The sequence below is a fragment of the Lissotriton vulgaris genome, chromosome 12 (genome assembly GCF_964263255.1).
Source record: "Lissotriton vulgaris chromosome 12, aLisVul1.2, whole genome shotgun sequence".
Taxonomy (NCBI): domain Eukaryota; kingdom Metazoa; phylum Chordata; class Amphibia; order Caudata; family Salamandridae; genus Lissotriton; species Lissotriton vulgaris.
In genome coordinates, this window is record NC_141700.1 from 60,232,017 (window position 1) to 60,246,261 (window position 14,245).

Genomic DNA, 14,245 nt, shown 5'->3' on the forward strand with positions numbered 1-14,245 from the left:
TAGGATCACTTTACTGTTCTTTAAATATAGCAACATTTGCTTCAGTGTTCTCTGTCTTCATTATCCCACATATCCACCCCCAACCAAATGCTTTATCACAGCATTTCCTTCATTTTGGACTCTTATGTCTTCAACATCCGTTTTTCGTTTACAGATGCTTCCAGAGGCTGCCTTAATGAGGCAACCTCCTGTGTTGGTGTGCTACTTATCTCAGATAGCGCCTAAGGGTAGGCAGGCGCTCTATAATTATTAATTAATAATAATAATGTCATTGCAACTTACTTGAAGGTGGTCTAAAACAAACCCAAGCAGGCGTGGCATGCCCGTTCTTCTTTTGGGCAGCAATGCAATCCCGAAATCTCTTTCCAGTGGTGTCAAAGAATTGATTCATTCTCGTATGAAGAAATGCAAAGCGTCCTCACTGATTACTGAACAGACCGTGGACCAGGCTCTGAACACAATACCATCCTTGTCAAGTAAGGTTTTTTTCCTTAATGTTTCCCCCTTTAGAGCCACTATTTTCAAGTTCATTTACTAAACATGGATATCTTTGGTCAACCAAAGTTGACTAGTTTTAACCAGAGTCGAAGGTCATTTTCGTACAGGACTCTAATTGGTCCAGCTGTTTTCTCATTTCAAATCGTCTGTCTTCACAGAGGATGGGATTTCTTTCACAATGAAGAGGAAGAATCCACAGCCTTTTCTATCACCCATAAACCTTCCTGGCCACTAAGCCGGCCTTCTTGGTCCATTGTAGCCTCCAGTCACCAGCCTGTCAGAGCCACTGATATTTTGAGACCACAGCAGGCATTCTCCACCCAGAAGCAATTAAATGTTTGTTATCTTGTGGGAATTCAATGCGCTCGTCCACCAATAACCAATGTAGTCTAGCATGTAAAGACATCCAAAATGGCCTGCACCTAGAAGCAGCTTAGAAGTGCCTGATTCTTTGAGGGTATCCAAAAAGCACTCTACCCACAAGCAATCTAGTAGAGCATTACACTATGCAGCTGATTGGACAATGCCGTTTTTCACTGTAGAAATGGTCGGGAGTAGCACCTGTTATAGAAAAGGTCATCGAAAATTAATGAAACTCAAGTTTGAATATTATTCCCCATAGAATGCTTTTAGTATGTATCGGATTTAGAAGATAAAGATGTCTTAGCTTTATTGTCTTAAAGCATTGTATATTCAAATATCAAACAAATATCCAATTGGATGTAGTTCTACTATAAAGGTCTGTTTGTAAATAATATTTCTCTTTGGCAATATCTTGTCCATATATTTTGGTACCATTAAGCTCGTAAGCGTCGAGTCTATGGCTTCTAACCTCTAGCAATTGTTTTCCTTCATCTAAATCTTTTTAGTTGCAGTCAACTCAGTCTGGGTCGTTGGTGAGCAGGCTTTCTCAGCCTTAAACCCCTAACTAGCTCTTCGAACTAAAATAGTCATCCTGCATACATAGTTTATATCAACTTAAATGTGTCTGAGTTTCATATTAACACTGAAACTCGCCTCGTAACATTCTTTTCCCTTAGACACAGAAAGTGTTCCGAATAATCTTGATGACTATGCAGGGAACATATTTCCACTCTTTTTGCTTTATATGTGCTTTGAAATGTCCTTTTTAATGTCAGTGATTCATACATTTAGTTAGTGGAAAGGGCAGATGCGAAAGACATTAGACATACAAGAGAAAGCGTTGACATAGAAGGAATATGATTGGAACCAAGAAGTTAGATTCTCCAAAAAGACTAGTATCTCACTGGAGCTAAGGTTAGTGTTTATCTTTCAGGGCATGAGTGTTCCATTTTTGGCGTTTGCACAAATTTTATTTTGCCCACTGGACCATTGCACTGATCCCGCCCTTCCAAGGCCTTGTAGTTTACGCATGGCCGTTTTACATGCTGTAGCATGAAATTTGATGGGTGATGGGAGTGGCTACAGCCAAAGCAGGTGAAAAAGACCCCAACAAAACACCTGGCTGAGACTTTGTTTCTTCTACACTCTTTCCCATGCTCTTTTTATCTGGGCCTATTACTTCTTAAGATGTACTGCATACCTAACTACCCTGCAGCCGGCACAAGCATCTGTCCTTTCCTTGTGTTACTTTTGCAGTGTATATTCATCCTAACCATCCAGCATTAACTAGTGGTCACGTTTTAAAATTGTTTGACATGAACAAGCATCAACATACGTGCAGCAAACATGGAACATAAGTGCAGCAAACATGGGTACAAAATAGTAGAGGGACAGGATTCGCACAAAACATAGGGACTAAGGGAGAGGTCCTCACCCTGATCAATCTTTAGTTGGAAACAGGGAAGGTCCCGATAACTTTAAGGAAGCCAGAATAACCCCCATACTAAAAAGGCGGGTGACGACACCACCGACATGAAGAACTATCGGCCCATTTCCCAACTTCCTTTCCTGGCTAAAATAATGGAACAGCACATCCTCAAAACTCTATTGATATTTATAGAGGAACATCAGTTCCTCTAGGGTAGGCAGGCAGGATTTAGAGCCCACCACAGCACCGAGCTAGTGATGCTGTCGGTGTTGGATGGAACCAGGCTCACAACAGACAGCAAGAAGCTGTGTGCACTGGTCCTCATAGACCTGTTGGCGGCGTTCAACGTGGTTAACCACGAACAACTCCTGGCATGAATCGGGTACATAGATATCCGTAGGACGATACACCAATGGATCACCTCCTTCCTGACATCCCGGGCTCAAAGGATCCAGATGGGCGACTGTGTCCAATAGAGGGTCCCTAACCTGCGGAGTCCCTCAAGGGTCGACATTATTGCTGCTTGTTTAACATCTATCTCAGACCTAGATGGACTGCCAGGTGTTCAACTACGCCAATGATACACAACTAATACTGCAAATTGACAACACCCCACGCGTGTGCAAGATATCCTTAAAAACGTGGTCAATTGGATTAAGACCAACTCACTTAAAGTCAACCCAGACAAAACGGCGTCCTAGCCATCACAAGGAGCAACACATGGATTGACTGCTTCTGGCCACAGGAGCTGGGAGACAGACTCCAGCCCAATAGTAAAAAGTGTTGTTATTAAACTAGACGACAAACTCGCACTGTCTAACAAAGTGACCTCTGTGATCAGGACCTGCTTGGGCTTGCTGAGGCAGCTAAGGAAATTATCATCCCTCCTCTCATTTTCCATCATGCAGACGGTGGGACCACACTGATCATGTCCCGCCTAGACTATGGCAATGCACTATATATTGGATTACTGGAAAAGAAGCTAGGCAAACTGCAAGAATCAATGAATGATACTGCTAGGCTGATCTTCAAGCTTCCCAGACGGGCACGGGCCACACCTTTGCTGCAACAGCTCCATGTCAAACAGTGAGCCATATTCAAGGGCCTTCATGGGCAGGCCCCAGGTTACATCAAGGAGCGCCTAGGGAGATACGTCCCGGCCGCACCCTTCGGTAATCCGACAGAGGCCAGATGGCCTGTCCATGGTTTAACAAGAAGACTAAAGAGGGGGGAGGGGGCATCTCGGTCTTGATACCACAAGTGTGGAACCAGCTGCCTGGACACCTCCGGTCTGAAAAAACTGAAGACCTTCCTCCTCACAGAGGCATGGACATAATGCAGATGCTGACCGGGGGCTAACATTCACTCACTGGGGTGGGCTATGGCTACTCTCTCAACGCTTAGAGACCTGCCGGTATTAGGCACTTTACAAATCGCAATTAACAGAACATATAAAAGTTAATTTAGAGTGACTGAAAGCTATAGGGTGAACCACAGATAAAGCATGCACTGTTTGGGAATAACCGGTATACTCCACATACCAGCATGTTTTCATGACCAAGTCACAACTGTGCTCAATACACATTGAACACTGGACCAGGTACACAACCCTTTAAAAGCACCCCTCCTCCACAATGTTGGACTCCCTATGCAGGCTCTTTGGATGGTGTGAGAGGAATCCACTTGTAGTTTTTCTTCCTTTTCCCACTCCTTGTAAATCTTGTAACCATCTTTACGCAAGTCAGAAGTTTGTGTATGTAGTGTGATGTCTCTGAAAGGCCATTGGTCTTTCTTAAAGCATGCACATTATTGCCTGTCGGAGGTAGTCGAGAATGTATGAGACCATAGAGGCTTCAAGGCAGACATCCAAGAAACTTGACGTCTAGGGCAGGCCCGCCATCTCTAGATCTTACTTGGGTCATGGTTCTCTCTCTATGTTGGTTGCTTACCCCGAGTGCCTAATCCAAAATATGCCTGGTGCTCCATCCGCTTGAACAAATGTGTAATTAGTACAACGAAGATGCATCCTTTTTTTTTTATGGATTGTGAATCTGGGGGTTCTCAAGACAAGTTTTATGTCGAAATAAAGATCATGAATGTTTAGAGAAACAAGTATCTTTCGAATTGGAGGGTTTAGGATGTCTCAATTCACTTGCAGTTTTGCAACACATTTCCTTTGCAGCTCATGTGAGGTTAAAAACATTTAAAGAAATATTCTTGATTTGAAAGTTTCTCGACATTTCCATTTTCGCGATATTGCCTTCCTGCTACATCAGTTATTAATCCACGTGGGAGCGCAAAGAAAGCACAAAAATGCTCAGATGGATACATACCACTAAAAACTGAAATGGTTCAATATTCAATTAAACCTTCTTTTGCAGTTATATGAATAATATGGCAGATCAAGTTGGGCATTTCCTTGATTTAATACTACAATGTTATGTTCCTTTGTTTAATCTTAGTGAACATGTAGGCCAGTAAAAAATTATGCATCATAAGGACAAGTTTTACTCTGTGTAGTGCCAGTCAAGGACTGGCCAGATAGATTTTACACTCAATCCAGAAAATGAGCCTATCTGCCAAATCAATGTGCAGTTGTGAGTACATAGCCTAGTCAGAGAACCACGGAATCATAATGGACGCCCTGATTCGAAACGCATTTCAAGACTGCACTATGCAAAATGTGCATAAGAACTACATGGTCATGTTGATTTAGGGAACTCACCTCAAACTCCAATGGGTGGCATTCATCATTGGTAACTTACATAAAGCAGCTAAGAATGTTACCACGACAGATGATGCTGGTATGTTGTGATGCAGTGCCCATTCTACTTTCAGCCTAAAGTTTGTATGTCCTCCACTAAATGAAGGATGACTATGCCATGTTTTATGCAGTATCACTGTTGCTATCCCCTGAGTTTTAGTCTCCCCTGCTTGACGAGCTACCGAATAAATTAGAAGCAATCCTATTCCCACACCGGCCAGTAGCGCTTCAGCGGTGAACAGTAGCTATGACCCTTCTGCATGAAGTTGTGTCTTGTTATTATGATGACATAACATGTTTACAGTGCTCTAATTTTCAAGGTGTCTTCTACCAACTACAACCTATCGCACGTATAATATATAGGGCAACATCAGCTATTTTCATTGTATAATCTGTGTCCTGCTATGATCAGGTACCTGGATGTTTGCACCAACAGTACAAGGTGGCAGGTAAAAAGCAGGGGGCGGATTTACGAGCAGTGTGTACTATTTATTACACCTGATAAATATGAGATGAAATTGCCATACCACCAGTTTACATTTTGGTAGCTCAAACTTGCAAAAATGTGACTAGTTCTAAAAGGTCCAGTAGTTAGTTAGCAGAATATGCGGATTTTCGTGCCATATGCACGAATTCCTGATATGCCCCATTCCCAACTCAAAACCAATACTATTAACTGCACCAATAAACTCAGTACACCTGAGGCAATAGATGTTTAGTGAGACTAAATGTAGCACTATAAAAAGTTATTACTAATAATCTTGCATCTACACATTAATCAGGAGTGCAAATATAATTTTAAAAAATCATTAATGTTATTACGAGATCAAAGATTTACTCGCTTGAGAAGTCACATCTTAAATGTCTGGCATATTCCGTGTTACAATACAAAAAAAAAAAGCTGTGCTCACTCCACAGCCTGTTTAATGTAATATGAGCTCACTGCACAGACTTAAATCCTAGTGCTCAGAATCTGGTTAAATGACATTTGTTCATAAATGCAACACCATGGCAGAAATCATCTATAGTGTAATATGCTATTTAGTACCATTCTTGGAGGTGCATGATGGACCCCTGGAGGTGTGTTGTCTCACGAGATACCCATCAATGGCGGTTTGCACTATCCAGATTCCAGTGTAGGGCTCCCTCCAGGTTTGTATAATCTGCATTTGCAGATATTACGCACCAAGTCTGTGAAAGGGAGTTTGCAGGGGCGCTGTCAACACGGGTGTCTTTCTTTACTCCTGCTCATAACATTCAACCGTACAGACATTTAGGAAGCTCGGCATTTGACCTCAGATGCCCTGTGTCTGTTGCTCTGTCATCACTCTTGCATATCCTGCATTTTTGACACATCCCAACAGACAAGCCTTTAGCTTAGCACAACACCATGTCATGTTGGCACCCTGGGTTTAACCCACTGTTATAATGAAAAGAGAAACCTGCAACAGAACAGTAACACAAGCAAGCAGCTTATGATAGACCCCACATTTTTTTTTTAAATGAGAAAGAAAATAAGAAAGGCCATTGTGTTTATTAGCTTTAGTATAAAAAAACATTCCCCCCACCCCCAAAGACGATGATGTATTCAGCTGTGCATCCTTCAAAGCACACGACGAAATGTGCAGTTATTAATAAATATTATTATAACAGTGCACTTTGTGCCCTCTTCACAGCAGATTCACATTAAAATGCGGCCCATAGTACAAATATATACATAGTCTTAAAATTAGATATTAACCACATGACGGCGCGTCTATTTACAGCTTCTGTACAATCAAGTAGTCCAAACCCTGTAACGAGAGAAACACAAGTTAGTAATTTCTTTGACCTTCCCAGAGCATCAACGTGCAGCCCTTCCCAGTAGCCTCCAATGTTGCATATTTACCCTAGGAGCCATTTAACAGCTGGTTCTGGCCGTTTAAGAGCTGGTTTTGGATTTCTTCGTACACTTGATTATACAGATCATCCCTGGTCTTCAAACCATCAACCCAAGCTGAAATAAAGTTCAAATTATGCTTCAGGTTAGTACACAGCCCACTGTGTGAATGCAGTAAACACAATTCAACCAGTGATACACTAAAGATGGCCGACCAGGAAGTGTTTCTTTGCAATATAGTACTTCTAGAAGCTGCAGTAGAGCCAGTTATTAATCTCAAGTCCACTCCAAAGAGTTAATCAAAGCACAGATGCCCAAGTCTTTTGTTAAAGCGGTCAGAGACCCTATTAATGTAAAGTTTGCATCTGCCCGATTGGTGGGAGGTCGTGGCCAGATATTATATATATACACACAGACACCCCCCCCCCCTTTAAACAGGACAACCAAGTGTAGTAGGGTTCTGACATAAGTGGCAGAATTTAACTATTGTCAACGCATACAATTTCCAAAAACTCTTTTCACAACATGGCTGTTGAATACCTAATAACAGACAAATCAAATTTAATTCCAACACTAATATGATTCAATAATAGTCCGGAGGAAAAATGCCTCATGCCATCCTGTCAGCACCAACAAAACCACGTTCTACCATACTTTCTACCCAGTTTTGCCAATGTGAATGACATGCAGTCTAAAATGTATCTTAATTCGTCTGCGGAGGTTAGGTGCTTCAGTGGACATTTGTTAGGATGCAGCCAGATTGTGAGGAGGGAGAACCAGAACAGTTTGCTCTTAGGTGCCAAAGTGCCCTGTGACCAAACTTACCAACATCCACTCCATTCTCTTCCATTTCTCGTCTATGCTTCAGATACATGGGCCAAACATGGCCGTCAAACAGCCCAGGTGGGTCAGGTACTTCGTAGCTCCTTGTACTGTTGAAAATTTAAATTCATGGAATGAAAATTCAATCAAGCTTTTGGCTCTAAAATACTTTGCTAAATGCTACGCAGACAGTCCCTCAGGGCACATTAGCCATGAAGAAAAAGTCCTTTAAAATAGCGAACCGAGTATTAATTCTGCCTGTAGACATATTAAATTACCTCCACTTCTTACTGTTTTTGAACCTCAAGTTGGTTAAGTTCCTAGGGGAGTGATTCGATATGGGATACCACACATAGTAGGGCATTGATAAAGGACTAAACCCAGCGAAAAGGTGCTTTAGCGTCAACCACAAACAAATGCAACCAATTGGAACTTAGAGTGACTGGCAGGTGCCTTGAGATACACTTACCTCCTTCGCCTCTTGCACTCCTCATATGGAACGGCTAGATAATACTTCCGGGTACAGAGGTCAATGAATGGCCTAGGGGCAAACAAGATCATTAGCCCTAGTGATTTAATGGTGTAACCCAATAAAAACTCCACTCTGCCAATGCAGAGCTGTACACAAAGCTATTGACAAAGACGGAGCAAGTTACAAAGTCAATGTCATTTTTGCTGCTTGACTACCAAAAATTAGTTAAATATAAACTAACAAGTGCCCCACCGAAATAGTACAAAGCAGCAGTTAGAGAAATAGTGAAGTACTAAATGTAGCACAATACTAGTCATTGGGAGCCACAAATCTTTGAACAGTATGGAAATTAATATTGAAACAAAAGGAGGAAAATGGAAAGTGCTAACGAAAAAACTAATGCACCAAGTTACTTGTAGTTGTAGAGCAGGAAGCCTTCTACAATTAAGAAATGGGCATCTTCAGACCCCACCAGCCCAGCATCTGGCGAGACAGGCACGCCATGAGAACGAGCAAACTTTGTGGGATTCTCAATCCACGCCTTCACTGTGTTTACCATGGCCTCCATGTCTATAGACGTTATCGCTGCCAAGGGAAAAGAGGAATGGATACAATTACTAGGGGACACACCAGCAAGCAGAGAATAGAAATAGTAAAGAGATAAAGAATTCAGAAATAAGACTATCAATTTATAGCAGAGTATAGAGTTAACATTAGTATAGCATTAATAAGAATATAAATCAAAAGAGTACTTATGATATACATTACTGCTTCCTACAGGGAGCACCGAGCTTACCATCCCACTGTTTAAAGCCGTCTTCCCCGACTTCTATCTGATCTTGTGGCTGAAATATAGTGAGCAATAAAACATTGCTGCAAACGCAGGGTCATCTGTAGATCTGATCACTACCTGACCGTGATCTACGACAGTAAGTGTGCACTTAACAAAACCCACACCACATTTCCACTGTTTGTAATGCACATTTATACCGCAAGCTCATGGGGTAGTATTGCCACCCAAGAAGCTGGCTGTATAATACTTTATACAAAGCTGCATGTCAGTTCAAGAGCAGACACCAGACTTTACAGGAAATGTTACAGTCGCACCACTTTCTGGGGCAGGGTTAAGTGACAGTTGTTGTTAACATGACCAGAAGAGCAGGTATTCTAATAGTTAGTTGCCAATAAATTCGGTGTCAAATAAGTAATTTATTTTTTACAACAGACGATGGATAATGCTTGCAAGGTATTCATTGTTTTAATCACAACAGTTGCAGCCTCACCAGGGCTAATTTTAGGATTTTGATGCCACCTCAACATTTATACTTTTCTGGGCAACAAGGTGATCTCCCACTCCAAAAATCTGAAAATGTAGCCAGCTCAGCTGTTACATGAGTAATCATCCAAGCCTTTTAAGCCACCAGCAGTATCTAGGCCGATGTACAGGTAGGAAAAAAGCAAATCTCTAGGAACAGAGCCACTGGGCCCCTGTCCAGAGCAGGCTATTGGCCACAGTCTGTATGACTTCAGTGATAAAACCACAGGCCTTTAGGTGAAACATTTTGGCAAACAAAAATGTCAGCTGCCCATAGCCAAAACCAGAGGATGCCCTGCAGATACATTTGATGTATCTTAAAAGTTTTGTTCCTTCTCATGAGCTAAAATAATCTAAATATAGCTCATTAAGTTTTGTTTAACTATGTAAATGATGAAAGTTCAATGTAAACCACGAGAAGATACTCCACGAGTTTGCATACACATTGACACCTAAAAGACTCCTTGTGACTGCAAACGAGGATATCTAAGAAGGGGAGCCTGGCTGACTGCCATCTGCTATCAAGTTAAGGATGCGAATGGCGTCAGCACCAGAGCACTTTAAAAGAGCAATTAACCTTGGTGAGGTAATTATTGTTGTCAACTTGGTAAACACAAGCCTGTCCAAGCACAACTCGAAACTGGTCATGCTAACAGGTTCTCTAAATTCATTCTGAAACTCCATTAAGATCTGAAGTTCATTTTAAGTAGTCAAGCCATGTTTCTAGACAGTACGATACAAATAAGCTGTAAAATGTATTGTAGAAATTATAAAAAAGGCAACAACACTATTTCTCAATATATATCTCATTTTACTGCCAATCATACAGAAATGCAGAACCAACATCACTAAATTCTCAGTCTCTTGTCAGATCCCTTAATCTACAAGGAGATTCTTAACTGAGACAGCAACCCCCACCCCATGTTTGAGACCAGTTAATCGCTAAACAAAGTGTTTAAACATTTTCATGTATTTCATCTAAGGGCTTGGGCCTTCCAGTTACAGTAAGGCCACACTCAATCCATTACAATACTAAGCTAGAACCAGCATTGTTACCCCTTGGTGGGTGGGGGTAAATATAGTACTGGCAAGAAAGAAGTAATTTGGTCAATAAGTAAAACAAGCCTAAACCCTGCCCCAAAACAAAACATATAAAAGAAGCACATTCTGTCGCCCCCAAAAAAAGGAACATCTGTAGTGATGCATTACTGCCAAGTGCCACTACACAATGAATAGCACACCTTTAACATGGCATCTTGTCTGTTTTGGTAATTCATTTCTCAAAAACATGCATAAGTGCCAGGCTGAGGTGTCACAAGAAAGGCCCACTTGGCAGCAGTATATACATTGTTCATTACAGGATAACATTCTCATTTTATGGAAGAAATTACATTTATCACATTAGACTTCTACTTTAACTACAGAACAAACTTTCAAAGATGTACAACTATATTTATGAGCAGTAGTTAGCAGTTCAAGAATCTCATCTTACCTTGTAAAAATCATCCTGATGCACAACACAACAGTTTGGCAAGTTTTTAACAAGCCTGTTGGTCAGAGTGGTCTTCCCACCATTGGTCACTCTAGAAGAAAAGGGAATAAAATACATTTAATCAGAAATATTTCTCAGTGCCTCTGACAAAAAATCTTACTGTTAGAAGCAACGCCATTATATGTTAAATTAGAGTTTACATTTCAGATGCAGGCCTCACAAGTGCTCGTTCACATTGTATACAAACAGAATGTTGCGAACAAAGATGTGCCTTCGTATATTCTGTTATAGATCAACATTAAATTATGTAGGTATTGAAGCCCTGCATTAAAGGGGAAGTGTAGAGTGTACTGTTGCCATGCAGGTGGGGACCTACTTCTGTAACCTCAAAGATCCTGGGGAGAGGGATATTTTTTATGTTTAGTCGGGGGGGGGGGGGAAATCATATTGTACTGTCATAATATGATTATATATTTTCAGTCTAACAGGCTTCACCTCGGGAGAATTCTAATGTGGGCATCATATTAGAAAGCTCACTTTGTGATACTATAACACCGAATTCAAAATACAACACTACATTTAACTCAATGTTTGATGCTGTACTGGTATTTTAGTGAATATGAAGAAAGTTTGATAGTAATTAAACTACAGCTAGTCTCATAACGTCCCACCTTTCGCGATGAACTTTCCTAAACATTAATTTGTAAAAGATGAAACTGTAAGCAAAATACAAGAGGAAAAAAATAAACAGCGATATACACTACACACATACGTAATATTTGACACCAATACAATACTTCCTAGCTAGGTTACGACTATAACGATATAAGTACGAAAAAAAATGAGATTATTATTACGAAGCTGTAAAACAAACGAGTTGGTGTATTAAAAACTAAAATAACGTTATTGTTAGCGCAGGAAGAACACGTAGTGTCAAAAACTATAAATACCCTATTTCAGCCAAAAATAAGTAAAGCTAGAATGATAGCAGTTTAATTGTTGTAATTTATAAGCGCAGTTCGAGATTTCGGACTAGAAATCTAAGGCTGCTCGGGGGTGGGGGGAGCAGGCACACAACACCGGAAACCCGCGCTTTTAAATTTCCCGCTTCCCTTGCGAGCCCAGTCATTGCGGCGCGCGCACGAGTCGCTGCAGTGACAGCAGCGACCGCCGCTAGGACGGCGCATGGTCTCACAGCCAAACAGTGTGCCGGCGGGCGCGCGCTCGCTTTCGCGCACCCTTTAAATAGCAGGCGCTGAGCTCACGTTAGCCGAACGAGGGAAGCGCGCGCCAAAAAGCGGCAACGGCCGAGAGGAGGGAGCGGGGCCGAGTCCGGCGGCCGCGCGCGGGTTGACAGGTGGGCGGCACGTGAGGAGACGGTCGGTCAGGGGTCACAGGCAGGTTTGAAGAGGTCACAGAGATAACCGTCGCAGACAAGTCCATGGAGAGTGGAGAGGAAGCAGTAGAGGGGCTGGCTTTCCTCAACGTTGGCGTCACTGGGTAGTGTTATAAACACCCTTATGATTAATAACGAAACTACAAAAGGCCACGAAGCTCGCGCCACCTGGGACTCCCTTGAAACTCAAGTCCTTGGATTCCCGTGCTCTTTAACATATGCAATGCCCCCTCCCCCACCGCGGACCACCAACAGCAGCACCCCCACCCCCCTTTACTGACCCAAGTCACCAAACTTCACGAAGCGTTTCCAACCACTGACTGACCAATTGGATTCCTTAAGTTTAGTTTGTGGCGCCCTCTCGAATCTGTTGCTCTTATCTAACTAGTGCCCATCCTCTAGGGCAGGGGTATTCAAACTGGGTGGGGGCCTCAAGTGATGGGGGGCGCCAGGGTCTGGTCAAAAGAAGCATTAAGCTGGTAGCAGTGCTTTGTTTTAAGGTGGTGGCGAAAACTAAGCGGCACTAATCGCTCCGTAATGGGCCATCACTAGCTTCTTTGTCATCTATATCCTAGCTAGGCAAAATGGTCACAGAATTTAACTGCACTGTTTAAATAGGTCTTTTGTTTAAATAAGTCGAGACATTTTTCAACATTGCCATTGATATGATCTTTTATCACTACCCACCAGTTAAATAGAATAATTGTTAAACATCTGAGGGGGTCCCGATGACTTTTATTTATTTACTTTCTGGGCGCAGCATTCACGTTTGAAGACAACTGCTCTATGGGTCATTTGATGAAGACACTAATCAGAGCGGGATGCTGCTGACTATAATGAGTTTTACTTGGTCTTTAAATGCGTGCTTGCATATAACCCTTTCTTTCTCACGCAATATAAATGCATACGCATACATATATTTATATCTGCGCACACACACACAGCGGCAGCACTCACCCTCCGATCCCTATGATGTACTTCATGGCAGCGCTCGGTTCTGGTCTCGTCTCCCGCTAAGAAACTCCTTCAGAAGCTCTTTACTATTTCATTCAAAAAAAGGGCGCCGGACCCCAACATTTATACTCCCCGCGCTCCTGGCCCAGCCCCCCGCCTGATGTCACTGCACGTCCGCCCCCACCCCCGGCAACACCCCTGCACGTCAGCCGCTGGAGCACGCGCGCTCTGCCCGCACCTGTTCTGCCTCCAAGGGGAAGCTATTAATAAAACTCATGCTGCTGCCTTCTTTACCTAAATTAGCTGTCGAGATTAGAAGGTGAAACGCCCCCACCCCTTCTGCACCGGATGGGGGAGCTGACAGAAGACCCTGCATGCTTGTAGCCCCCCGCCCCCATTTTATAGTACTCCAGGAAATCCTTGGAAACTGTGAGAATTCGCCCACTTGAGACTGTGGAAACTGGCAAAGTGGGTGGTATCGTGTGCCTTCTACGATGCACTCACTACACATGGCTTTAAGGTCAAATGACTGTATTGTACGCAATTTATCACTGGGTTTAGGCTTTAGTGGCAGAGATTATATATTGTGTTATACAGGAGTCACAAGCTGACATCCTCCAATCCTGGGAAAACCGCACAATAGGTTAGAGACCAATATAAACACCTGACCAGGTTAGAATTTTGAATCATTGGAAGTTTTAACTCTATCATAGTCTTCTAAGCAGTGCTTCAAATGGAAAAAAAGTATTGCCGGTACTCACCAAGTTGATAGGTTGTGGCCTTGAAGGACCAGTAGGATAGCATCCTCGAGGTGGGAATTTAAACAATATCAGCATTTTCTTGGTGTCTTTTGGAGGGTGC

At 42.4% G+C, this 14,245-nt stretch overlaps 1 protein-coding gene across 1 annotated transcript; it reads right to left on the reverse strand.

Annotated features, from left to right (window-relative positions):
* Nucleotides 1-6,572: 6,572 nt before the first annotated feature.
* On the reverse strand, nt 6,573-13,539 carry NMRK2 (nicotinamide riboside kinase 2). Its single transcript, XM_086947096.1, has 8 exons — nt 13,388-13,539; nt 11,035-11,125; nt 9,024-9,072; nt 8,641-8,812; nt 8,225-8,296; nt 7,759-7,865; nt 6,943-7,050; nt 6,573-6,847 (listed from the first exon to the last, which is right to left on the reverse strand). The coding sequence occupies exons 1-7, from the start codon at nt 13,411-13,413 to the stop codon at nt 6,944-6,946; spliced, it is 624 nt and encodes a 207-aa protein (XP_086803222.1). The 5' UTR covers nt 13,414-13,539; the 3' UTR covers nt 6,573-6,847; nt 6,943.
* Between the last annotated feature and the right edge of the window lie 706 nt (nt 13,540-14,245).